This window comes from Haliaeetus albicilla, chromosome 22 (genome assembly GCF_947461875.1).
Source record: "Haliaeetus albicilla chromosome 22, bHalAlb1.1, whole genome shotgun sequence".
Taxonomy (NCBI): Eukaryota; Metazoa; Chordata; class Aves; order Accipitriformes; family Accipitridae; genus Haliaeetus; species Haliaeetus albicilla.
Window position 1 is genome coordinate 7,562,274 of NC_091504.1, and position 26,677 is coordinate 7,588,950.

At 57.2% G+C, this 26,677-nt stretch overlaps 1 protein-coding gene across 11 annotated transcripts in view; it reads right to left on the reverse strand.

Annotated features, from left to right (window-relative positions):
• Positions 1-3,429: 3,429 nt before the first annotated feature.
• LOC138690478 (ankyrin repeat and fibronectin type-III domain-containing protein 1-like) overlaps positions 3,430-26,677 on the reverse strand; it is a 256,553-nt gene continuing 233,305 nt past the window's right edge. For all 11 annotated transcript variants that reach the window (XM_069809572.1, XM_069809571.1, XM_069809569.1 and 8 more), the window contains 18 exons: positions 19,692-19,893; positions 19,180-19,387; positions 18,674-18,868; positions 18,292-18,405; positions 17,558-17,655; positions 16,030-16,120; positions 13,766-13,873; positions 13,414-13,513; positions 12,667-12,799; positions 11,320-11,439; positions 10,720-10,935; positions 10,201-10,367; positions 9,727-9,877; positions 8,798-8,966; positions 8,359-8,525; positions 7,594-7,804; positions 6,620-7,278; positions 3,430-4,637 (listed from right to left, as the gene is read on the reverse strand). In XM_069809572.1, the coding sequence (XP_069665673.1) occupies positions 4,350-4,637; positions 6,620-7,278; positions 7,594-7,804; positions 8,359-8,525; positions 8,798-8,966; positions 9,727-9,877; positions 10,201-10,367; positions 10,720-10,935; positions 11,320-11,439; positions 12,667-12,799; positions 13,414-13,513; positions 13,766-13,873; positions 16,030-16,120; positions 17,558-17,655; positions 18,292-18,405; positions 18,674-18,868; positions 19,180-19,387; positions 19,692-19,893 (3,397 nt within the window). In that variant the 3' untranslated portion in view covers positions 3,430-4,349. The remainder of the gene's footprint in view (positions 4,638-6,619; positions 7,279-7,593; positions 7,805-8,358; positions 8,526-8,797; positions 8,967-9,726; positions 9,878-10,200; positions 10,368-10,719; positions 10,936-11,319; positions 11,440-12,666; positions 12,800-13,413; positions 13,514-13,765; positions 13,874-16,029; positions 16,121-17,557; positions 17,656-18,291; positions 18,406-18,673; positions 18,869-19,179; positions 19,388-19,691; positions 19,894-26,677) is intronic.

A 26,677-nucleotide genomic window follows, 5' to 3' on the forward strand; every position in this document is an offset into this window, starting at 1 on the left:
GCAAAAACTAATACACTGATCTGCATTTAAATGCTGTTAGTGACGGAAGTGATGCTGACAAAGAGACAAAAACCCCTCACAAAGTACAAATTGTTCTGTAGCGTCATCTTTTGGTGCTTCACGGCGCCTGGAAGAGGCCACATGTCCCAGCAGAGGAGACTGGCCCTTGCCTGCCAGAGAAGGTAGGAAATGCATCTCCATGCAATGTCCACTGCTGCCCTCAGACCCTGCATGCTGCCAGCTGGAAAGGAAACCCCAGAGCCATTTGGTTTGCTGTTGGCTTAAGGTCAGCAGGAGACGAGCAGTGTTGGCATAGCAAGCTTTCCTGTTGAGCTTAGGTTTGTAGACAACAGGCCGCTCTCGATTTCTCCCAGACCTTTGTCTCTGCCCCACCTCCCAGACAAGCATTGCTTGTATCTGCCCTAACGCAGGTGAGATTTTTAAGGATGCTCCGTCCTATCCAGGATGCAGAGTTGTCCAGAGCAGGTAGGTGCATGGCACCCCAGTAGGGATGGTGCGTGCATGCAGGGCACCTGGGTGCATTGCGTGCCAGTGCGGAGGGGGTTAGCACGAGCTGGAGGTGCTCACCTGGGCTCAGGTGGGTGTATGGCACACAGATGGGTGCATGCACGTATGGGCACAGTGGTGTTTGGGCCTGGGTATTGGCAGTGCCTGTGGCTGGCAGTACTTGGGACAGGGGCACTGCGGGGACGGTGATGTCTGCGCCTGGTGATACAGGTCTGTGCAGGCACAGTCTCCCAGGGCCTCTCCTGGATTCTAGCTTGCTTTGCTCATCAAAATACTGGAGAAAATGGATTGCTACAAGCAAAATTATGCCTCTTCCATCTCTACCTCCACTGCTTCCCCGTGCCAGGAGAGAGCAGGGCTGAGGCAAGGTGCTCTGGGGATCATCCTCCCTCACCTGTGCCGTGGTGCACACACTGGAGCGAGCGCCAGGCTGGTCGCCACTGAGAAAACCCCTTCACCAAACCTCTGCCACCAGTGCAAGGAGACTGTTAATCCTTGTGCTGCTGAGAACGAGTGCCCTGGCTCCTCCTCGCCTGACAGCACACCTCGTCATACCATGCCGGCTGCCCAGAGAGTGATACTGAAGCTGGTGGGAGGTTGTCAGCCCTGTACCAGCCTTGCTCGGGCCACTTGCTGCCAGGTGCATGGCCTTGGGTTAGAGAAAGAAGGGAACAGAGAGAAACTGAGGCACAGGGGCTTGAAGAAGTGACAGAGGAAAGCTTTAGCCACCTAATCTAGAGGCTCAAGGCCCTAAGGGGCACTAAGCCCCACTATTAACTGTAACCCCATCCTGCTTAAAAGCATGTGTGACATAGCCTTCAAATAATAAAAACCAACCTTCATGTAAACGGGTCATGGCTCCAGGCTGGTTCAAGCAGCCACACCAGCTCCCCACAGCCTGTAGCACCAAGATTGTAGCCTTAGAGACTGCTGCGTACAGAGCCTGCAGAGCTTCTGCTCCTACTCCTTGGCTATGGGGAAGGGCAGGAGAGCGTCTGAAGGCTTCCAGACCTGTTTGGAAAGAAAACCTTGGGATGTGCCCGTGAAGCCACTCAGGGAGAGATGGAGAATGTGAAAAGATGCAATCACCTTGCAAGTACCATTCTGCAAGAAACATTGTGCAGCAAAGCCTGCCCCAGAAACCTCTCTTCTTCACCCAGGCCCTCTTTGCTCTGCTCTTCATGGTAGTTCCACCTTATCATGCATCATTTACCAGCACAGGCCAGAGGTGTCCGTAAAGTCTGTCTCACAGGGTTGAAGATGTGCTTGGGGGAGGAGTGAAACTTCCATCAGGACATCACACGTCCCCGTGCCCCTGGTGGGGGGAGGTCCTCTTCCTCTTGCAGGGAGGAGCTCCCATGAAACCATGTACTGCTTTTGTTCCCTGCAGCCAAGTGATACGTCCTGCTACGTGGCCAGAGAAGCTTCTGCAGAAAAGCACTGCATGGCCAGCGAGGTCCTCCCATGGGCAGGGGCTCTGTACTGAGAAATGTGGGTAACCAGATCCCAGCAGTGTCTAGCTGCAGAGCTTACCCCATGTCCGCCCTGGCCAAAGAGTCAGCTTTGGGTCACGGCTCCATCTCTCTTGTTGGAACAAGGCTTCTAGGAAGGGAGAACAATTGCTTAAGAAAAGAGGAGGTCTTTTTCCCCTCTGGGGTCAAATGAAAAGGCAGCAAGAGTTGCACGGATCCGTGCTCAGGAGCATCAGGAACACAGATGTAGCTTTCTGTACGTAGCCTTGCAATACTGAATTCACTCCGTGACTTCCAGAAAGCCACTTTATAGTTTTCCAACCAGTTGTTCCTTCCCTCTCCTCTGCTCCAGGCTCTGAGCACCAGCAGGTGATGCATGTGAACAGGCTCTTGCTAGGGCAGGGCTGCCCTGCAGCTCCTGCCTCTCTGGGATGTTGGTGCCCATGGATGCCCAATAAGGACAAACTCCATGGGAACCTCTACACTCACCAAAGTGCTTCTTCCTTGACCTGCGAAAGCGGGATTAGTTTTAACCTGAGGCGGCAGATGAGTGGGGAAAGGAGATGGGAGAAGTGCCTTTTAAAATATTCCTTTGCTGCTTGCCTCCACGTCCCATGGCGGTGTCTGCGCTGACGTCAATGCGGTGCCGTTGATTTGCACCAGCTGAGGGGCTGGCACACGATCCTCCCCTTCAGAGTGGCTTTGACGTGGGGCGGCGAAGGGCTCGTGCTGGGATATATTCCTGCCCGCACCGCACAGCGTGCCGCTGGCTCTCCGCAGCAAGGCGAGGAACGATGAACCTCTGAGGGGCGACGGCAGTCAGCAGGCAGACCCCCTGCAGCTCCCCGCAGAGCCCCAGCCTTCACCCCAGCACCCAGGGACACGGGGGTCTGCTGCCCAGCCCTAACCCCTCCGTGCAGAGAGAAGGGGAGCGAGGTAGCTGCTAAAGGGGCATCAGCAACACCAGCCTCCCCTTGCGAAGGACCGCCAGCCTCGCACCTTGCTTGCTGCTGCTTGCTTGAAAGCGTTTGAGCCAGCTGCAATACAGCTGTGAGCTCTTGCTGCCTTCCACGCTCTTCTCCTGGTGTTCTTCCCTCGGTGGAGGCTGCAAGACCGGATTAATGCATTTAACTGCAGATGCTCGGGCCCTACAACCACTGGGTTTCCAACACCACGTGGAGGTGACTGCCTTTGCATGCCAAAGCTTATTTTACTGCCTTACAGAGCAATGAAGCCCAGAAAAACATTTTTAACTTGCACTTTGCTCCCACACATGTGATTTGCGTGTTAACGTAACCCTCCATAGGGTGGAAAGCATCTCATTAAACACTCCTGGGAAATATGAGCTCAGCCCTTGAAATCAGGGTGAATTTGGGGGATGAAGGAACACTACACATCAAGACGCAAGAAGGAAAAGAGTGATACGCAGTCAGCAGCAGTCATCTTTACTATGGACCACAGGAGATCAGAAAAATAACCTTGTTAACAAGAGACCTAGTGGCTAACAAAATATCATGCTATAGGACATACAAGAGAGGCCAAGCACAATCACCAGAACAAAACGGCAACCGAGGAGGAAAGGAAACCCCAGGGTGTGCACAGGGTGTTGCAGTAGATGCCCTATAGCAAACCTCTAGTAGTGGTATCAACACAGCTGTGTGCACGGCTGTGTGTGTGTGGGGCTGGCTGCGTGGGTTCCTTTTGCCTTTAAAACAAGTCAAAGGGTCTTCACCTCTTACACAACTCCAGTGTCTCTAGCACAATTATTATTAATTTTTTTTCACGAAAAAATAATAATATCATTTTGTTCCCAGAACTATGTGCAAGAATTGTTTCTTCAGGTACAGTGAAAGGAGGGCAAATAGGAAAACACCCTTCTCAGTGCTGTCCTTGTGACTCGTGCCCTCTCCTCATTGACACCGCAATCCTCCCCAGGAATCCTCTGTGGCTTTGCCATCAGTGAATCCCAAACAAGGCTTTTCAGAAAAAGAACGAAAAAAAAAGGTATTGCTGCTTCTTCTTGTAATATTTTTCCTCTCTCTCCCCCCCTTTCCCCTTAAAAATGTTTACTTTCAAAAATTCCATTCCTGCAGAGATTCCTCCCAAGCTCTGAGGTCTCTGCACTCCACCCTCCTCTTCTGCAGTCAGAAAAACTGAGTCTCGACGTCTCTTTGGTTAAAAAAAAAAACAAAACAAAACACAAACAAATAACACACAGCCCAGTTTGATCCCATTCCACCCCGCGGACGCCTGATGAGAGGGTGTCTGTGGAAGAAGGAAGCATCAGAGACGAGCTGTCTGCTCTCTGGAAGCTGAGGTCCCCACGCCGCCCGGCCGGCTCTCCTCCTCTCATACGGTGGTCGCTGGCCCATACTGGAGCACCAGAGGGGACGTCTCCTTGATCCGGACGTAGAACCGCCCCTCGGGCCGGGTAGTTTGGAGGGACAGAGGCAAGAAGTCATCGGGAAGCCACCGCTCGCTCTCGTCGGAGGCGAACACCAGTCCGAAGTGCTCCAGCTGCTCCTCGCTGTAGCAGAAGGCGGCCGAGCTGCCCAGCACTCCACGGGAGACGTCGTTCATCTCGAGCACCACCAGCTTCACCACCTCCCCAGCAGACGTCTGGCTGGTGATGTGCAGCTGCAGAAAGAGAAAGGTGGGAGAGATGGATGGTAAGGGGGAGGAACGAGGAGGAACCGGGGGCCAGAGGCAGCACACGGTGTCCTACAGTGGTGATCATTAGGGTGGAGGAACAGCCGCCCCAGTGAGCAAGCGGCAGCAGCCTGGTGCGGAGCCGTGGGCATGCCGTGCCCAGGGATGCCCAGCATGCCGGGGCCCCAATTCATGCACTGCTTTCTGGCCTCCACTGCACTCTCTGATTCCTTACAGCTCACCTCTTGCATGTGTCACCTATGGCTCGCCTGTTCTGCTCAGGCTGCCCTACCGTCCCATTACTTGCAGCCGGAGAGGGATAGTCCCAGCCCTGCTCCTAGCACCATGGAGGGATCTGCGTAAAGTCCCTCTCGTGAGTAGGATCCAGACCGTCAGACCAGCTGAACCACAACAGCTCTGCCAAACTAGCTGAAGCCTCTTTGGGAAGCGGTGCTAGATTTCGTCCCGTTCACAACCTCGGAGTTCTCCCACCAACAGCTACCCTCGCTCTCCCTCTCCGCTTTCTTGGGGACTGCCCTCTGAATCCTGAATATGGCTGAGAAAATGAGCTCATCTGGGCTCTGGCTGCTCATGACGGTCGGGAGCCCACTACTTGACTTCAAAGGCCCTAAAGCGGGACATCCATCCTCGCCCGGGCAAGGCGACGGTTTCCTTTGGCACATCCGTAAGGGCTCGCGGAGTGCCGCAAGCGGTGCCCCGGCAGGGTGGTCTGAGCCCTCGGCCCACATGAACCCTGGCAGCTCCGAACAATCATCGCAGGGCTCAGCTGATTTACGCCAGCCGAGGAGTCTTTCCTTTGAACTCTGCTTTCTTCGAGAAGAACGTCGTAAAACGCTTTCAAGCAGGCGTGTCCAGAGCTTTGCAACTTCAAAAGCCACGTGGGCAGCCCGCCAGGAACCCGAGGGCTGTGCTTCAGTTGCATAGAAATCTATGGTAATTTCTCAAATGGAAAATAAATATTGCGAGTCAGATTCCCCTCTGCTTCTAACGTCCCCACTGGGTGCAGAGAAACTGGCTATCAAAACTCCCCAGCCATAAAACCCATCAACCCATCAGCTCTGTCCTTCCTCTGCCATTTTACAGACAGGCTGCACTCAGGCTGCTCCGTCAGTCTCCGCTCTGGGCACCGGCAATGTCGGAAGGGAAATTTCAATAAGGGAAGGAGCTTCATGGCTGGGAGCAAAGGAGGTGGCAGAGCTGGAGGGGCACCTGCCCGAGACGTGTGCCCTGGGGGACCTCCTCCGTGGGGGATCCCACCCAGAGCAGGTGAGGGTGATCAGAGCTGAGAGGAACCAGGTCGCACAGCGGCTTCAGCAGACCCCAACGCCTGCAGCAAGGAGGCAGCTTTGCCTGCTCCCCTTCACGGGCAGGAGACGAGTGGCTCCTGCTCTCCCTTCCCCAAAGGCACGCAGGGCTGGAGCGGGGGCGAGCACAGACCCTGGGGAGGCTGTGGGAGGACTGGGGACAGGGCAGGGTGACAGCTGGATTTTGGCTGGGGGGCTGATACATTTCAACACCAGGACATGGCGAGGGAAACCCATCAGAGGGACCTTTGCTCACCGCCTGCCTGTGCTGGGTGGCACTAACCTACTCTCAGCTGCAGAACCACGGACTGAGAGCTGAACCATGGCTCCACTGCCTTGTTCCCCCCAAAATACCCTACTCGTGGCCCTAGGTCACCCCCTCAGCAGCAGCAGCTATCGGTCCTGCAGAGCCACGCGCCCCATCCTGCGCTGCCGGGAGCCTCATCACTATTGCAGGGACAAAGGGACAGAGGGCAGGAGTGCTGTGGGTCTCCAGGGGACCTCAGCCCTAGGATGGCGGAGGATGGAGAGGGCAGTGCCAGGCGAGGGACACGCGAGCCCCCGCTGCCTGCCTTCCCCATCCTGCCAGCCCTTTCCATCTGGGCACGGCAGAGCCACACTGCTGTCCTTTGCAGGCTCTGGTACCTTGACACTGGTCTCTTTGGAGAGTCCAGTTTCGTACTGAGGACAGACCCGCAAGGTGACAGAACCCGGCTTCTTCCCTCGGTCGGCCAAGCACCCGGGCTGCTCCTGGAAGTTCTGAGTCCACTCAGCTGAGCGTGTCCGGAAGACGGGCTCAGAGCCCTGCCCGCCCCGGCCGTGCTCGGGGCTGGGCGTTGAGCCAGTCCCCAGCCTGAGCTGGCCGCAGTGGCCCGCGGTCCTGCTCTCTGTCGGGGAGCTGTCAACGGAGCCGGGGCAGGACTTTCTGGCTGCCTGGCAGAGTGGTTTGGGGAAGTCCAGGCTGCTGGTTCGAACGCAGTATGCCTGTCTCTTCTCTGTGATACGCAGCAGCTCGATCTGTCGGCTGGGCAGGACGAAGTCACTGTCGTAGAGCTCAGGGGGCGGCCGGGGCTCCTCCAGCGGTGGTGGTGGCAGTGGTGGGGTCTTTTGCTCGTGGGTCTGCAGGACGTCCGGGGCACTGTCCCGGAGGGTGCGGGTGACTCTCCTGCTGCAGCACTCGGGCCCCGAGGAGGAGTACACCAGGTCGAGCTCCTTCGGGCTCTGCGCCCTGCTGGAGTCGTAGTCGCTGTCGGTGGCCAGGAACACCTCCGAGGAGCCCTCCTCGTCCGACAGCCCGTGCAAGTCTGCGAGGGGTGTAAGAGAAGCAAAGAGGGGCTCAGCCTTGCTGTCGGCAACCCTGGCTGAGGGTTCGCACCAGATGGAGTCAAAGGAAGCCCCTGGGCTTTTACCCCCTTGCCATACACCTGTGCTGTGCTCACCAAGGCGCAAGCAGAGCAGGTCCTGCCCCAGCCAAGACTGACTACCCTGCTCATACTCCCAGTGCCAGCCCTGCCTGCACCCCCACAGTACAGCCAGCCAGAACAGCCCTCCCTGTCCCTGTGAGCACGGGCAGTCCCCTGAGTCCATCTGGCAGGAGGTTTGCAAAGCTCAGTCCTTACCGGAGTTGAGCTTATGGCTGGTCTCTGGCGAGGGCGCTGGGGAGGGAAGGTAGTCAAGGTGGGACGAGGTGGATTGGGTTTTCTCCTTCATTGCACCGCCAGCCTCGCTGAGGAAGCCACTGAGAGACACCCCACAGGAGGGCTGCTTGTACCGGGCGTGTTGCAGGGCATCCATAATCCAGCGCATCTCGCGCCAGATCTCCTCCATTTGCTGCCAAAATAGAAAACAAAGGATCCCTTTCAAAAAGCAAAAAAACAGCAACAAAAAAGCCCCACAGCAAAACACAGGCTCTCTCCACACACCTTTCCCAAGAGGCGAAAGCTCTGGGGGAATCCCCGAGTCAGGAAATCCCAAGAAAGTGCTCTCAGGTGGGCAGATGCTGCTTTGACCACCAGCAGCTGCTGGTTCAGCAGGATCTGCCTGCTGCAGGCAGGGGTGCTGGGAAAGGGGGTAGCGTGGGGTGCTCTTTTGCGCATCCATCCCAAAATGCACTTCCAGGCCCTCTTCTAGCAAGGTGGGGACCTGCAGAGCAGGAGCCGCCGTCTCTCTAATCAGGATTTTTAAGGTGATCATTGCAGTAAGAAGTTGCTAGACAAAGCCCTGCCTGCTGCTGCCCATCTGTCATGTCAGAGACACCCCACAGGGTCACAGCCACCAAGACCAATGAATGCTCCTGCAGCTCATCCAGGGCATGACTGTCCTGGCCACGTCCCGTGGGCACCGTCAAGCCTGGCTCCCTCCCAGTGCCCTCCTGCTTCGTGTACCTGGATGTAGTCCTGAACCTGCTGGTGCCTCTGCTTCGCAGTGGAGAGTTCGGTGTCAGAGAAAGCCTCCCTGAGGCTCTGCTGAGAGAGAAGTGACTCCAGCTCCAAGAGGGCAGACACCTGGCAGTACTGGGTGATGAACTCCCGGTCGTATGTGAAGAAGTGGACTGGGGAAAGGAAAAGAGAGGGGGGAATGAAAAAAATCAGGTCCCTTTTTGTCGATGCCCTGCAGGCTCCTCCCTGCTCACCCAACACAGGGAGGAGGCAATGCTGTCTGCCCTCTAGCCTACCTGGACAGCCCTCAGCATCCCCCTCCATCCTGCCTCTCCTAGGGAAGGTGAGGGAGCTCCAGCCCACCCCACTGCCCGTTCCAGCTCTTGGGAGGTCTCAGAGGACAAGGGGACCAGCAACGTTGGGTTCTGGCGTTCCCTCTCCTCACCTAGCTCGAAGATCTGCAGCGGCAGTGTGAGGAAGCCTGAGCGAGGGGTGTAGGGGTTGTTCTGGCCTGGAGCAGTGCAGACGTCATCCGACGGAGGCAGCAGCAGCAGGAAGGAGACCTGGCCCCCAAAGTCCAGCACCTCTTGGCTGTACAGACGGAAATCTTTGGCCTGCAAGAAGACACTGCAGGTAACAGCTGCAAACATCACCTGGTGGGTCCTCCACCAAGTCCTCAACCCCAGAGGAGTCCTCAGGGACCACCTGCAGCCATGGGACACTGCTGTTTCAGCACACAACCAGAGGCTCCTTGCTTCTGGCATAATCTGCACACCTCCCTTTCTCTCTTATTTCTCCTCAAAGTCTCTAAACTACTGGTCAAAGTCACTACAACAGGGTCTCAGAGATGAAGTGTCGCCAGCGATGGTCTCAGCCCTGCCCAGAGAGGTGCCCTCACAGCTGCCTGGCCAGAAGAGCGTGCCTGGCACTGGGGCTGCTGGGCCCTTTTCCAGCGAATACTCAGCATGGTGGAGGAGGGATTTCTCCCCGTGCAGTCTGACGCAGGGAGCTGCAGTTCCGTCCCACCACTGGCCAGGGACCATTCTGCTTTGGAGGGGCAGAGTTGGGCTGGTCTTATGCTGCAAGGGTTGAGCCCAGGACCAAACCACACAGCAGGCAATAATGCAAACTTCAGAGGTACAGGTGAGGGTAAGACAAACAGCTCCTGTGGACACTGTCTCTGGGCAGGCAGGTGCTTCAGATGCTGGTTGTCCACCACTTGCCTTCTATTTGCACAGGACTAAAATCTCACTGATGCTTCAGGCCCCCGAAGAGGGACCAGGGGCTACGGTACCCTGCCTGCCATAGTGACCAGCATGGTGCTGCATGGCCCCTTCCCCTCTCTCCTCCCCAGACCTCAGCACCTACCCGTACCTCTTGCAATGGGATGTTGACCAGGGTCATCAGCTCCTTGATGGCCACTTGGAGCTCCTGAAACAAGTGGTTCTGGGAGGTCTCAGCCTCTGGCTCCGCAGGAACAGGCTCCTCCACGCTGGCCATCTTCTGCAGCCATTCCCACTCCTCCCTGGAGAAGGGAGAGACAGACACATGAAAGAAGGAGCAGCCTGGAGTGGACCTGAACGCGCAGTCACTATGAGAGCTATGTTTGCTTGGCTGTTCCTCCCCCAGACAGTGCAGTACCTGAAGGGCTGTGGGAGCTGTGGAGGTAGAGGGGGACCTTGTTTGCTCCAGCTCTAGGCTGCCCTGCATGGCAGGCAGTGGGGCTGAGGGGGAATATTACACTGCTGCCAGGAGCCCAAGAGCAGAAGCAGGAGGTGATGGGTGCTCTTAGGCTGGATGGGACAGAGGAGCCTGGCTGCCCTGGGTGAGCTGCCCTGCAAGCCCCACCTGGAGATATTGGGGTTGGAGCGAATCTTGACGTGGCACAGGATGTTGGGGAGCCGCTCCGGCACCAGCACTCGGATCTGATCCACGGCACTGCAGAGCTTCAAGTAGCCCAGGTAGAGGCCCGGGGAGAGGGCATGGCTGCTGCGCTGGTGGTAAGCCAGCTTGTCCTGAGAAGAAAGGCACTGCTGGATTGAGCAAGCCCTCACAGTGGGGCTCTCTCCTGCCTTCCTGCCAGGTGCTGCAGCGCAGCCAGCCCAGCCAGCAGAAAGGAAGTGGCAGAGCAGGCACAATCCGGTGCTGCCGGGAAGAATCCAGCACCAGGCTGATGCCTCCCCTCGAAGCAACAGGATTTTTGCAGGCTGGTTGGGCTCTGCTCCCCCCCTGCCTGCAGCCAAGACCAAACCCTTGGTGGCCTGGGCTCTGCCACGACCTTTCCAGCCCGAGGGGGAGCAGAGAGAGCTGGTGGTCCTGCAATGGAGCCCACTCCAATCCCCTCCCGCAATGGCACTGGCGCAGCACCTGGACGGAGATCAGCAGCGTGTCCAGAGCGGTGGGCTCATCTGGGGAGGACACGGACTTGCGGCTGGTCTGCAACTTGCAGATGGGAACCCAGCGGACGCTCTCGAAGGTCTGGTTGGTCTTCACCTCCTTCAGGGTGACGATGAGGATGTTGCCCTGTTTGTCTTTGATTGGTTCAAAGAAGACCTGCCCAAGGTCCTGGATCCCCAGCAGCCCCTGCACAATGGGATGAGAAGGGCAGGAGAAAGCAGAGCGTCAGGGGACATCCTTGAGGCACAGTGCTCTGTGGGTCTGGGCAGCTGGGACGTGACTGGCAGCTGCCTGCTGGAAACCAGCCTGCCTCGCAAAGCACCCACTGAGAGCCCCCAGTCCATCTGCATGAGTTTACCACGAAGCCTGACACCTCGTCGCCCCACAACCAGGGTCCTGCCAGAGAGGACAAGGCAGGGGCACCCAGTCCTGTCGCTGACTGAGCCACGGGCAGGACTGGCAGAGCCTGGGGTTTTCCTCGGTGCAGCACATCCACTTGCTGCTCCCAAGGCAGCCTGGCCCACAGTGCCCCCCCACCAAGTGCTCGCTCCTCCCCCGGCCCACCCTCACCTGCATTTGCGAGATGGCAAGCAGCATCTTGAAGCGCGTCTGCAGGATGCAGGAGCAGGACGACTGGGAGACGGTGACACACTGCCGCAGCCACAGGATCTCATCCCACATGCATGACACCTGCAGCACACCAAAGGGCCATCACCACCAACTGCCGCTGCCTGCAGCTGGTTCACACAAAGGTGTTTTGGGGAAATCCATTTGCCATTCTGGTGGAGCTGGGTTAGGAATGGGCAGAGGCACGTATCACCTCTCAGCAGGGGTGCGATTTCCTATGCCACAGGCACCCTGAGATGCCTCCAGAGCCTGTACCTGAGGGAGGCACCATGCCATGCCCACCCAGATATCTGTCTTCATCTAGGACTGAGACCTTAAGTTTGAGTAGAAGATAGCCAAGAGGAGGAGGGAGAATATAGCCTTCTCCCTCAGTAGATAAGGACTATCCAGCAAGATTTTGGCCCTGAGCTGCCCACCTGCCCTTTCACTAAGCCTACTGAGAGCGGAGGACCAGGCAGCAGCACCCTGCACGTCCTGCTCTGTACAACAGAGGCAGAGCTGCTGCGGCAGGATGCTGAGGTGAAGCAGTTAAACAGCTGAGAAGCTGCTGGCATCCTTGTGGAGAGGCAGCGCCCACCCGTCATGGCACGCAGCCTGCCCAGCGTGGCAACGGTCCATCGCCCACCCGTCGCGGCACGCAGCCTGCCCTGCACGGCGCCAGTCCATCGCCCACCTTTGGGCTTCCAGTGGCTGGGTGGAAATGCCGTTCCCTGGTGGTTTCTCAGTCCATGCTGAACCCCGGCAAGCAGCAAGCCTGCGGGCTGCCTGCGCTGCCAAGCCCCAGCACCTGGGGTGGAGGGGAAGCTGCTGCCAGCCGAAGGCAGCGGTGGTGCATGATGCCCGCTTGGCTCAACCCAGAACTCCCAGGCTGCTACTGGCTCTCGGCACTGCTCTGCCCCGCGGAGCACGAGGGCAGTGGCACAGCAGAGATCCTGGAGGCAATGCTGGGAAGCCCAGGAGCCGCCAGATGTGCTGTCTGGTGCAAGTAGCTTGTGCTCCCTTTGTGCACGTGGGGTGTCCCCTGACTCTGCTCCCAACCCGAATCAGCCCCAGCCAGCCCCAGCGAGAGCCCCACAGTGCCCCACGCATGATGGGCACTGCTGCCTGCGCAGGGAAGGTGCTGCAATGAAGGTGCTTTGCAGATCGTGACGCTCCTGGAGGACACAGTGTCCGGGGTGGTGGCCATCATCTCAGCAGCTTCCAGGGTGGTGGCCAAGCAGACAGAGATGTGTCAGAAGACATGCTGCTGCCATGCCCCAGTGCACAGCACAGGGTCCCTGGGCCACCCACCTTGGTGAACCAGAGAAAATCCTGCATGAGCAGGCAGGAGTAGGTGTCATCAATCTCCACTACAGGGATCTGGTCTTCATGGGTCACCAGGATGTTGTCGTCTTTGTAGAAGATGGCTGTCAGGTAGAGGCCCCTGCATGGGAGGGAAGACAGACTTTAGTGTCACCCCCAGCTGCCAGCTTCATTTCCCAAAGGGTCTCTCTCCTGAGGGCAGAGGAGATGCCCTGCCCCAGGTCTCAGCTCCTCTCCAACAGCCTGTGGCATAAGAGGCATACGGCCAGTAGAGTAGCAGGAACAGGAACCCAACACTACCAGCAAGGCAAGCCTGTCTGATGTCACAGCTGATGCCATGGCCAATGCCCCAGCCAGCACAAGGGAGGGCGATGGGGCCCAGCCTGTGCAGGAGACGCTGGGGTGCCTGGAGGCCAAGCGTGAAGGTGGGTGGTGGGAGGGTGGTGGGGTCTAGAGGAGGGTGGGGTGTTGGGTGATGCTTGGAGGTGGTGCAGGGATCTGGATACGGGTGCAGCTTGGCCAGTCCAAACGGAAACACCAAGGAGAAACATTTGATTTCTGGGCAATGGGACTCATCTGCACTGACACTGTCAGCTTCCTCCAGGCAAGGACGAACCTTTGAGCACCCTCAGCCCCTGGCTTGCACACACAGCTCACAGCTGCACCCAGGATGGGCAGCCCTATGTCCCCGCTGAGAAAGGGGCTCTCCGCCACCCCCGTGCACCCGCCTCTCACCGCTTCAGTGTCTTGAGAAACTTGCTGCCGGGGTGGAAGAGGTGCTTGAGGCTCTTGGAGACTGAGTGCTTCCTGCTCTGGGGCTGGTTCTTGCAGGGCTCTGGGGAGCAGAGAGCAGAGGATGCTGCAGCAGGAGATGAAGAGCTGCACCAGCAGCCCACAGCACGGCATGCCAACCCAGTGGGAGGGCTCTGCCAAGGTCCCACTGCCTGAGCTGTCTCCCTGCTATGCTCATCCATGGACTACACCTATTCCTGGTACCACCCCAGCCCCCTGGACCACACCACAACCTTGGGGGGCCCGGCTGGATCCCCCACCCCAGCCTCCCCACAGCGCTGCGCCATGCACTCACCATGGCAAACGCAGTGCTGGTGGACAGTCTTCACCTGGCCCAGCAGATGGTCCAGAGCTTCAGCTTGTCCCCTTCGCCGGGGGGCCCGGCCGTCGTACTCCCGCCAGTCTGTGGGGGACAGACCAGCATCAGCCCTTGGCCTGGGGGAAAAAGGGGTTCCTGTCCCCTCCTCCCCATGGCACATCACCTCCTGGCACCCCACCCGGGTGTCCCACAGGCACAGCACGGCACAGCATGGCATGGCAGCAGTTGTGGGTGCTGGGCACCTCTGGGCAGGCTGGGCTTTGGGAGATCCCCAGTTTTGTGCCACTCCTCCCAGAAGCACCCGAGCTCTGCACAGCAGCCCATGGCCACTGGCCATGCTGCAGCATGGCAGGGACATGGCAGAGGGAAAGAACAAGGTCCCGTCTGTTGCTGCTGCACTTCACTGGCCTTAAAAAATAAAATTCTTTCCAGTGTCTTCCTCCAGGTCTTCCCCGGAGCTGCAGCTCTCTCCAGGCGAGTGCCGAGAGCTGGGCTCACCTCGGCAAACACATAAATAAGCTCTCCTGCCAGCTCCACCCGTTGCGAGATGGCAGCAGGACCAGGAGCAGGGCCAGGGACCCGCCGGCGCTTCTACATTAGCTTTACATTAATTGCTTTAAACACCCCCTGTGTCCTGCCTGCTGCTGTTTTCCATGGAAAGTTCAGCTCTGTTAACTTTGGCTGGGGCTCACCACTATTTTTAGGAGCTTTAAAAACACCCAGGGAGGTGCCTGACTATATTCTGCTGGGCCAGGGAGGGATCTTTACTGAAGGGAGAAATATTAATGGAGATAAAAATAAATAAAACCCACTCATGTCTGATTCACTTCAGCCACACTCTGTATCAATGCTGCATGGATCGTGGTCACAGGGAATGTGACCTGTGCAGGATGGCAAAGGGGATTTAAAGTGGGTGCAAACACGATCAACACCCGCTGCCAGGACAGAGTAAAGCCAGGGCAATGCAATGCATGCGTAGGCTCGCTATATGCATTCGTATACATGTAAATGTATTTTTGCATCTTTCCATACCAGTGCCATAGTGCTTGTGTATCTGCAGCTAGAGCTACGCACGGTGCCTGCACACCTCTTGCCCCATTGCCGTTCATGTGCTGTCAGAACTGCATCTTGACCTGCACATGGTGCATTCATGGCTCACGTGCAGCAGCATGGCTGGTCCCTCGCTGCCTGCAAGTGTGGTGGCAGGGGCCGTGTGCCCACCGCCCCGCTGCCTGCTCGTCGGGATGGGCTCAGCCTCCCCAGATGTGCATGGGGCTGCTCCTTACCCGATGGCGCTGATTCCGCAGGACCGCCATGCAGAGGAGACTCGTCTCGGTGGTGAGGGGCAGAGGCAACCTTGGAGCCCACTCAGCCCTGAACTTCACCGGGGCTGCTCCATCCAGTTCAGCCCTTCTGGCCTGTCTCCCCCAGCACCCTGGGGTGCCTTGTGTGACATCATTGGGTGGCTTTCGCCTCCTCCGCTTGCCATGGTGCCAGCGTGGGGAGGTGACTGCTGACAGCCCAGAGCTGGGCTCTGGTGGGGCTCATGACCCCCATCCCAGCTCAATGCCAGGGAATGCAGGTCCTTGGGGCTGGGCTGGATGGGCGAGAGCATGCAGTGGCACAGGGAGGCCTCCAGGCCCACTGCCACCCAGGACCAGGATGGCTCTGAGCCCTGGGGTGGCACTTCAGGGGCTGAGCTGGGGCATCCCACCATGTCACGCCTCAGCACACGCCTACAGTGGTTTTGCACAAGCTGGGCCACTTTGGGGCAGATATCATTGAGGCAGTAGGGACCGACCCCTCCCAAAAGCTGCCCTGCGCTAAGTTACAAACCTCTGCTAAAAAACACAGGGGTGTTTTTCCTTCCTACAGAGGAGATGGCTGCATTGCTTTCCTTTTAACTGAGAAAGCAAAACGTCCTCTCTCCTAGCTTCCTCCTTAGGATGAGCTGATCCAGGTTGCCTAAAATGGCTCAGCCTTTACCAGGCAGCCAGGAGAACTTCAGATTGAAAAATCAATATTTGGCAAAGCTCCTGTCAGCTGGAGGCAGCATCCCGGACCCCCGGGCACAGCCTCCCTGCCTGGATTGAGTCCCCAAATGCTGCCTCTGCTCCCTGGTCCACTATACCCCATGCCAGCAGCGAGGGGGACTCCCGGATGGCACAGGGAGCTGCTGCTTTCCCCCGTCCATCCTGAAGCTGGTGCCAGCTCCTGTGGGCATTCCCAGTGGTACTTACTGGAAGGGATGGCAAAAGGGGGTACGGAGGCTTGCGGGGGACCCCAGCCCTTCATGTTGTAGGCAGACACCTGGACGTAGTAAGCTGTGCCCTGCGAGGAGGGAAGTCACACTCAGCTCACTGGCACCTCTCCCAGCTCAGCATGTGAGGGAAGGAGGATACCACCCAGCCCAGTACACCACCATAAGTACTAAACTGGGAGCCTGCAGCCCAGGTCACCAGCTCTGACCTCCCCCAGCTGTACAAAGCTCTTGTTATCAGACACTAGAGAATCCCCACAGCCCAGGTGGGTGGTTTTGGGGGAGGCAGAGGAAGGACGGGACATTGCAAATGCCCCTTGCCAGGAGATGCTGCCGGCCCCAAAGACTTTGGGCTTCCGCAGCCTGGAGGGTCGGGGTGCTGCCTTCCCGCTGGGATGTCCAAGGATCTGGCCCCTGGAGACAGGGAGCTGGCCCAACATTGTTGAGGCTTTGTGGCATGGCGACAGTGATTAAAGGCCTCTGATTAAAGCCCAGTCAAGCTGCCAGATGTTGCAAGGCCTCCAGGCACTCATGAAGGCGGACAGGAGCCTGTGAAGCAGCTCTGAAAGCATGATTGATGGGCTTGGGCCAGCTCCTTGCAGTGGCGCTGCTCTAGGCTCCGCTTGAGCCCTGTCCTGCCATGCACCAGGGCAGTTCTCCCAGCCCAACAGCAGCTCCTGGGCTCCAGCAACGCTGCCTTGGCTAAGCCTCTCTAACCTCATCGAGGGCTTTCTCTGCTCCTCAAGCCAGTGGTCCCTGCCTGCCTGCATGCCCTGGAGCTTCAGTGCTGCACCCCCCTAGTAAGGGCAACCCCATCCATCCCAGCATCGCCCCACGTTCCCATCCCAAGCTCCATCTCACCACAGTTCCCATCCCACCCTGTCTCCCCGCTGTTGGTCCAGGATGGCAGCCCCTGGGGAGCGGACAGCTGACAGGCAGCATGGCCCCTGCAGTTCTCAGGGAGATAAAACAGCGGGGAGCCCCAGTCCCAACCAGCCCGTGACCTTGCCGAGCTCCTGGAGATGGAGATGGGGCTGGTCCCCCCTCTCCAATGAGCCACGGGGCTGGTGTGAGGGGTTGATCTCTGCAGGTGGCAGAGGAACGAGCTGCTGATTTATGGCCCAGGAGGACCACGGGTGGAGATGGGAGCGGGGTGGGGGACAGAGGATAAATCAGGCGCCCGGTGAATGGACCCATTCTGCCTTTCACTTGAGAGTCCCCAGGCACTCTGTGCAGGGGGTTTCCCCATTGCCAGGGCGGCCATGGCTGTGCAGGGACAGACAGATGTCTCTCTTGGCCCCACGCTCTTAGCTCTGCCCACAGGCTGTGCTGAACAAGGCACGCACTGTGGCACAATCCTTTTCTCCCTGCTGGAAATGACACGCCATCCCCTACCCGCATCGGCTGCTGGGAATGACCCACCGAACTGCACCGTGGCCAGTGGCTTTTCCCGACTGTGGTCTCTCCCCTCGCAGCCCAAACCCCCGTGGGGCACCCCAAGAGCTCACCGACACCAGCCCCCGGATGGTGAAGTGCAGGTTCTTCAGCTTGTCGATCACGGCCTCCCCCAGCGGTGGTGAGAAAGTGGGGGAGCAGCTCCACTCCACTGAAAGGAGAGAGACCCCAAGGTGCCGCATGGCCCTGGAGCGGGGACAGGCTACCAGGGCTGGCTGCAGCGCGTCGGGGCCAGCAGCTGCAGAGGGACTGCAGACAGCACCAGAGCTGGAGGCAGCTGAGCAAAGGCAGGGGAGAGGGGAGCCACAACAAGGGGGATGGCATGGGGAGCTGCGGTCCTCCTCAACAAGCCATGCCAGGCAGGGTCAGCACCCTCAAGTGATGGGTCAGGAGTTGGAGATGGGGGAAATTCTCCCAGAAGCAAAAAATATCTGGTTTAAGTGGGTGAGGGGCACAGGAGCGGCAGGATGGCAAAGCCCCCTCAGTGTGCAGGATGAGGGGGCGGCAAACAAGTGGCACCCTGAGTTTTGCCTTGGTGTAGGATGGTGGTTTGGCCTAGTTCAGACTGTTCGGGTGGTGGCCAGGCTGTCCAGCAGCACGCAGCCCTGGCTCCTCCTGCGCTCAAGCACAAAGGCAGCTTGACAGGGGCTTGGCATCACCGCCCACACCCCTGACACGCTGGCATGGCGTGCACGGGGTGAGTGCCCCAGCATGCCCCACTGGCACACTCAGGGCACCTGCCATGGCTGTGTGTCCCCAACACTGCTGTGGGGACCCTGGTCCTTACCTTTGTACTTGGTGACGACAGCTGAGTTGATGCTCAAGGGCTCCCAGAAGGTCACCTGCACCGAGGAGCTGCTGGCCACGGAGAGGTGGACATTGGTGGGGGCATCCGGCACTCCTGGGGACAGAGACCGCAGGGACCACTACGGCAAGGATGGTCACTCGGAACCCCATGGTGTCCCTCCTGGGCCTCCCCCCGTGCCCAGAGACACGTTCCTGGAGCACTCACCCCCTGTGCACCCATACAGCAAGACTGGCTACAGGGTGCAGGGATCCTCTAACGGGTGCTGGTGCAGCCCCGTGCCTGGACCATGCACAGCCCTGCTCCTTCCCCCTGCGGTGGGGACTGCCCCCCAGGTCCCCCAAGCCCTCCTGCGGGCACTCACGGGCATGCTCAAACCCTGCCTTCATGCGCTTGTAAAGTCGGTATCGCCACTCCCAGGCCTTGAGCTGCTTCTCCTTCTCCGAGCAGTCAGTGTTGGGCGCCTCGTTCACCACCTGTGCCGTCAGCTCGTTGACGCGCTGCTCTGCTTCCCGCACCAGCGTGGAAAGGTGCAGCGAGCGGCTCTCCAGGCTCACAACTGTGGGGTGAGTGGGCACAGCAGTGAGTTCCAGGAGGGGAGTGAGAAGGAGGAAAGAGAAGGTGGTTAGGGCAAGCCCAGGCTCTGCTGGCACCAAGTCCCCACCCCAAGACCCCATCCTCCCCTCTGTGTCCTGCTCCTGGGCTCCACCTGAGTGCATGGCTCTACTCGAGCCCCTGCTATAGCCTACACCAGTTTCCCAGAGCCCAGTGACCGCCTCCCCACTCAGACCCCGCTGCCTGGGGTTCCCCACTTCACCAGGCTGGAGACCCAGGTGATGGGCACAGCACGGTTCCCCCACACCAACTCACAGTGCGGGCTCTCCTTTGCTCCTGCCTGCAGCAGGGCCCTGGCGATGGGAGCATTGTTGGTCATGATGGCGATGTCCAGGGGCAGTAGCCCCTCACTGTTGGGGGTGTTGAGGTCCAGCTCCTCGGGGCTGTACTGCTTCAGCAGCTCCTGAACCCTGTCTAGGTCCTGCAGCTCCACGGCCTCAAAGAGGGCGGCATTACTCTGGAACTGGGTGGAAGGAGAAAAGCAGGTTGGCTGAGCACAGGGCACCCTCCTCCACCCCACCGAACACCCTAGCCCCTCACCAGCACCCCACAAACCCAAACAAGGTAGGCTGCCCTGGTCCCAGGGGCTCTGGAGCACAAGCTCTTTGCAGGCACAACCAGATGATGTTGAGAAAACACCTGGACCAGCTCCAGCTGAACCTGCTCCAGGGCAGCTTCCACCCAGGCATCAGCATCACCCATGCACAGATCCTCCCTCCCCACCTTCCCAGCTGCAGCAGCGCTGGATGGAGCCAGCAGGCACTGACCAGGTAGGACTTGCGGAGCTTCTCCTTCTCGCCCCGTCCCGCCAGGCTGCCCTCATCGAAGGATGTGTAGTTAACGCGGAATTTTCCCGACAGGTTTCGGTAGAGCCTCTTGGCCGCGTTTGGTGAGGAAGGGCCCGGTGGCTTTCTGGCCTGTGCCAGCTGCAGGTCCCGCATCTGCTGCGTCATTTTAGGGGAGGATGACCTGGGAAAGGGCAAGGAGGTGTGGGGAAACGAGGCACGTGAGGATGTGCCAGAAAGGCAGAGGCACATCTGCGGCGTTGGGACCAGGGCATGACCCAGGAGAGCCAGAGCGGTGCCGGGGCAGCACCGATGCAAGTGGCTGCAAGGTGGATGCTGGTGCCAGCAATACCCTCATCCATCTGTTATCAGTCGAGGCCAGTCTGTTCCCCTTTCCCATTGCTGCTGCTGACCCTAAGTGGGTCCTGAGAGGCTTGTATGAACCCTGCGGGTGAGACATTTCCTTCCAGACCCAAGGGCTGGTCTGGCCCCACACTGCCCTTGAGCTGGGATGCCCCAAGCAACTTCAGGCTGCTCAGCTCTGCAACCAGTCCCCATCCATCACGCTGGGGAAACCTCTCCTTATTCCCAGTCACCACCACCCAGCTCCTACAGAGATGGGCTACCCCATCCGGGGCTGCCCAGACCCCCTCGGCAGTGGGGGCCACACGGACTGACAGCCCCCAGCCCCGTGCTGGGTGAGTGCTGCCCACCACTCATTTGGCTTGGGACGGCCTCATGCACCCTCTCTGCATCCATGCTACTAGCAGGAACCCGTCTCCTGTGCTTATTGCTGTCCCTCAGCCCTTTCTCGGGGTCACCCTCAGTGACTTTCCTCGAGGTCTTTATTCCAGCAAAGGGCATCCTCTGAAAGCAAAGTGAGAGCAGGGAGTGGACAAAAGGCCATTTCTAATGGCACTGAGACAATGCCAGGTCCCAATGGGGACCAGTGACCCCCAGTCTCCTGCTCACCAGCAGACTCAGGCTCCACAGCTGCTCCTCACCTTCTCCATCCACATTGATTAAGCTACAAAACCTTTTCTCCACTCTGATTTTGATTTCTACTTTAAATAGCGATGATAACTATGTACAAGTCACTAGGAAAGCTGGCATCTTTTCTTGGTTTCGTAGAGGGGGAGCCGCCCCTCTCCCTGCAGCCATGACCCTCATGTCCCCACCAAGACTTCATCCCCACTGGGCAAAGTCCCCTGTTTCAGTACAAGCGTGGCCTCGCTGCTGCGTGGGGCTTTTGCCCATGAGTCATTCCTTACAGCACCGAGGGTTTTCACTGGCGTCAAACATCTGATCCCCTTCTTGCCGTAGCCCGTGGCACAGTTCCCAGACAAGGAGCAACAGGTCTAAAGAGCATTTAGTGCAACTACGCTTAACACAGTTTCTCTCAGTTTTGACCTCATATCCCTGTGTATAAGGTCAGATATTTTGGGGCAAGGTCTTCCCCATATCACTTCATTGGTTAAATATCAAGCAAGGGGTAAGCGTGATAAAAAGCATGACAGTTGTCTAGGTCATGCCAAAATGCTACCGCGAGGCTGTGCCTGTGACGATGATGTTTATAAAGCCGTCATCAGGAGGCAGGATATTAATAACAACCTCGCTACGTGCTCTTCATCATCCTGATTTCAGATTAGGCACAGTGGGCCGCAGAAGGCTTTAATGATTTTACCTTTTATTACTGTGATATTTAAAAGCGGAAAATGGTGGGGAGGTTGGCTTCTGCCAATCACTCATCTCACTGGCTTCAGCCTACGGATTTAGAGGTCTCGAGTGTGGCCCAAGCTGCGGTGTCAAGTTGCTGCCCTGGATTCCTCCAGGGATAGGCATTATCTGAACGTAGGGCTTTACGGACCGGACAGACAGTGAACACCAACCACATGAGCTTCAGGTAGCAAGACACCCCTAAGCAACCGTGGGGAGGTTGGTGAGATCTATGCAGCAGGGTCCTGCTGGTTCTGGTGGGGAAGAAGGGGAGCAGCTCTCTACCAGGAGGGCATCACCATGGTGGGAGAGACCTGCACAATGCAGGGAAGGGCTGGAGAACCAGCCCTCGGCTCACTGGGACCTACCTGGCTCTGGACAGAGAGTTCTCAGCTTACAGCTGTGGCAGCCTGAGCACATCGTGTTTCATCATGGACATGGAGCAGCTCCTGGCATGGCCACTACTGAAGGCTCCTCATGCCAAGGGCTCCACACATGGCACATACAAGCTTCTACAGATGGCAAGTACAAAATCCCAGATATCAAAGAAGCGGAAAATCATCACACAGCTCTGCTGTCACTGGTGGACAGAAATTAAGAGAGAAAAGCCAGCCCTGCCTGTGCAGGCAGGGAACTCTGGCAGGAAGAAGAGGCAACCAGGAAGGCAGGTCCTGACCCACGGACCAAGCCCAAGAAGCAAAGTGCTATCTGACATACTTAGGAAAGAGAAATAACTGACTTGAGAGACTCTCCAGCAAAACCTTGCCCTTTCTTTTGTGTTTAAGAGCTCCCTGCTGCCTAAGTCCTCCTCTCTCCACCTCCAGCTGCTGCTCGGAGGTGAAGGTGGCTCTTTTAGCAGGGCTGTTGACAAGACGCCCAATTCCGCTGCGGTTCCCCTTCATCCAAGGAGGCAACAATGCTCTCCCACATCAGGAAAGGAAGTAAGACCCCAAAAGTACCTCTCTGGAAGCTGGAGCAGATCCCTGCTCCATCCACGTCTGCAGAATCAAGGTTTAAAAAAGGAGTGGTGCTTTGGAGCAAAAGCACTTCTTTTCTGCCAATTAAAATATATGGCAAATGACCCCATACAGGCAGACCGCACAATTTGGAGGAAGTTCTCTCAGAAATGGTAGAAACAGAGGCCACACAGAGAAATTTCTCACTATTTTCCCTCATCTGATTTGCTTTTAATGAGAAGTAAAGAGATGGAAATTATTCAGAGCTCAGGAGTGAACATCTATCTATATTAAACCGGCTGCCCCAAAGATAAAAGAGTTTCCTGCCCTGTGGTTATGAGTCATCTGGACTCAGTGAAATAGTCTTGATTTATCTAGAGCTAAACTTTGTGGTGGAGCAACTGATAGCCGAAAACAACACCCGCAGATGTTGTGCCCTCAAGGTACAACCAGCCAACATGAGCTCGCCCCAATGGTAAAGCCCCATCCTGCAGGGAGGTGGTGGGAGGAGGTCCCACCATCTCTGCCTTTCTAGTCTCAGTGCAGCTGAACTAAATTTATCTCAACCACAATCAGTTCTTGTTGCTAATTATTTACCTACGTACTGCAAACACTGCAGCAGGGAACGGGTGCTTTGCCTGCCCCAGCAGTTCAGTTTTCTGGCCATGGGATATGTTTGTGACCACCAGGGAGGTGGTGTGGACATCAGGTCTGCAATGCCATAAATCCCCATACCAGCAAACTCCATCACTCTCCATGGAAGAGGCTGAGGTTCTGCGAACGGATGCGTTAGGACTGGCCAGACCCATCTCATGAAACCAATGTAATGAAGATTATTTTTTTTAAAGCACACGAGGATGGATGTGCATAAGACAACTTCATTTTATCCCTCCTTCTGTGATGAACACAGGCAAATCCACTGGGTAGTTTCTAACACTGTGGTTTTTGCACATTCTGGGTTTTAATGTTTCCAACACTGCAGATCTTGGCCTAGTAAAGAGTGTTAATAATTGTTGTAATTATGTGATTTTAAGTGCATTTTGTTTAAGGGCGTAGCCTCTCCAAGCCTCCAGCAGAGAACCAGTCCATGTCAGACAGGGCTGCTCTGTCCCACCGGCAAAGCCCAGAGCCTGGGCTGGCTGGAAGGAGCCCTGCCGGCCCCAAGCCCAGTGGGACCTGGACATCCTTCCCTGAGCACCCACGGAGGTGGCCCACACCGGGCGCTCACTGCATGAGAAGTACAAACCCCAGGCGGACAGTGGGCTTCGTCCTCCCTGCCGCCATGTGCTCCCATCTCAGGGACAGAGGCTGGAGGTACCTGGACAGGCAGGCAAGGACCATCCTGCCCGCAGGTCACCATACGTGGCTGCTGGGGACCACAGTGGCCGTTCCATGCCACTTCCCACCAGTGAGAGCCCGGGCTGTGAAAAGACTCACGTGCAAGCGATGCTATCGCTGGTGGCAATGGCCTTCCAGCCAAAAACCACGGCTGCTTGGTCCCCGCCACCCCCAATGTCGGCTGCGGAAAGGATTAGCTCACGGATGCCTGCCCGCACTGGCAGCGAGAGGGCAGACTCCCGCCCGCAGCAGCAGACATCAGCTCAGTGCCACACTCCTGTCCTCAGGGTAAACGTGGGTGGCTGTCACTTTGGGAAGCTGCTCCTCACCGTCTGCAGCCTGATGCAGCAGAGAGAGAAGCTGCGGGGCTCCGTGTGTGAGAAAAAGGGAGCCCAAAGAACAGAGGATGAAAGGTGTTAATGCTTTGAAAGGGTGAAAAGGCTTCGGGCATGGAGGAGGAGAAGGACTGGGTCCTTGCAGAGCTCGTTGTAGCCTCATGGTGCTGTGGATGTCAGTGGTATGTTAGCACAAGCTGCCAGGGATGCTGTCCTGAACCACGGTCCAATTCAGTCCATGGGGTTATCCAAAAAATGAACACACAAGGGACAGGAGAAGCCCAAAAGCCAGTTATCAGGGAGAGCGAACCCAACCCCACACCGGGAGCTTCCATCAAGAGATCAGCTGGCAAGATCAACATACAGGCTGTTTCCAAAGAAATCTGAGCACAAGGGGTCTTTTCCTTGTCTGAGCACACTTAGCCCAACCCCGCGACCAGGGCCATGTTCACCCTTGGTGCATGCAGGAAATCACACACATGGCCACAAACACTCGGGCACCAAATACTCCACGGCAGATACCACTCAAGCTCCTAACACACGAAAACTCTTGGCTCATGGGGACACGAACCAGAAGTCCAGTGTCCAGCATGAAGAGGAGCTGCTGATGCACTCGCATTTTCCACTCTTTCTGCCTGAGTATAAGCAATTTTTCAGGACTAGGGAAACACAGACTGGATCCAAAACAGAGCATGAGTAGGGGAGCTCTTCCAAAAGAGTGGGATTTCATAACCCACCAAAAGGCACACTCAAAGCTAGGACAAAACACTGTGCTTAGCATCCCTGCAAGGCAGCAGGACTCACAGGAGCAGCCTGCACACCAGTTACCCATCCTGAGTTGTGTAGATCTCAAAGGTATTTAAATATTGTGCGGTGACCTGGCCATGCAAAGATGGAGCAAAACACTCCTGCTCCGCGGAAACATCTGCGTGCCTGGAAAATGCACTTGCTTATTGAAACCTGGGTCCAGGGAAAGGCACCAAACCAGATCCAGGGCTTTGTTTGTTTGTTTCCTACAGATTTTCTCGTTTTTCCCCACTTGGCAAACCCACTGGGTTTTGTTTTGAATGGAGCTGAAACGAGCATGCCTCTTTTGTTTAGCAATAACAACTAACTTATATAGATCCTGCTCCTGCCAGTACATTTTTGTTTGAGCTCCAGAAGTCCAACGCTATTAGCCCAATATTCGAAGAAGCTCAGCGTGGCTGCAAGGCCAAGAGATGCTGCACAGCACCCCGGTCACTGCAGTCTCCTGAGCATCAGGCACCGGTTTAGCAATGCTGGTATGGCTGCGCGTTGTCTCTGCCATCTCCATACCAGGCACACTGTAGTGAACGTAGGTGCTTCTTGAGGAGCTCGTGACCCAAGGCAGCAGAGGGCAGACCCCATGGCCACGCAGCCCACCGCATCATGGCACGATATTGGATTCAAAAGCTGGCTCTCAGCAGCTTGGTACCCGAATAAGCTGGAGGAGAAGAGCACATCCTGGGCGAGATCTGCACCTGCCAGTGTTCAGCGCCCCGCACCTCTGCAGAGGAAGAAGTGGAGGATCCCCCCACGGGAGCAAGAGGGGCTCAGCATCATGCCTCACCATCCAGGCTGTTCTCGAAATCAGGGTGCTTTTGCATCCCTTGGGAACACTCATGCTGGGGGTGCAGCAGCTGTAGCGTGCAGTGAGGACCCCCTGGGACCAGCCCTCACTCGGCTGCTGGAGGGGCTGGGGCAGCAGGGAAGCACACAGGCTGGACAGGCGATGTCCTACATCATGGGGCTGGTTGGTGAGTCGGCAGTGTGCTCCCGAGGCACGTCCACGTCCTCCGGTGTAGCACAGCAGAGAAAAGCCTGCCAGCATGGCTTGCCCCCACCACACCTCCCTCCTAAATCATAGGCTCTGAATTTGGGAGAGACAGAGACTTCAGGACTCCAAGAAAGGTTCGGAGCCAACCAAGCAGATCGCTTGCTGACAGTCTGCAGAGGCCTCCCATAAAACACCCCATTTCTGTAGGCCTAGCAGTATGTTTGGGGGAGGAAGGGAGCAGAGACACTCAAGCAAATTCTGCTGCAATATGATAATGCTACTGCTTCTTTCTTGTCTTCTTTTTTTTTTTTTTAATCAAGCATCCCAATCACAGGTTTTAAATGAGCCCAGAAGGAGCCTGTGGCTCAACCCCCATTAAAATATGACCAAAATCAGACTGTTAGTTCCTTGGTCCCCTGTGAGACTCTGCCATCATGGTTGGGACTGCCATCATGTACACGCCACAGTCACAAAGAGGCACTGTCCTGTCCATGTCCACACACGTGTGTCCCTCCTGGGAAGCTCCAGACCTGCCTGCACATGCAGCATTGCCAGGACACCAGGACACTTCTCCTTGGTGACCATGTTAAGGACAGTGCGCAATGGCTGGCTCTCTAGCCAAGACAGACGATGCTGACTGTACTATCAGCCTGTGAGTGCCAGCCTTAAGCTGCTCTGAAGGGGGCACTGGCTGGCACAGCCTGGCTCTGGGCATCCCAAGCCATCCCTTGAGGGAGGGGAAACATAAAATGCCAGAGACCCACACGGGCTCCATCTGCAGACCTGGGTCAGGAAAGAGATGATAGAGGGGAAAAGCAACGTCCA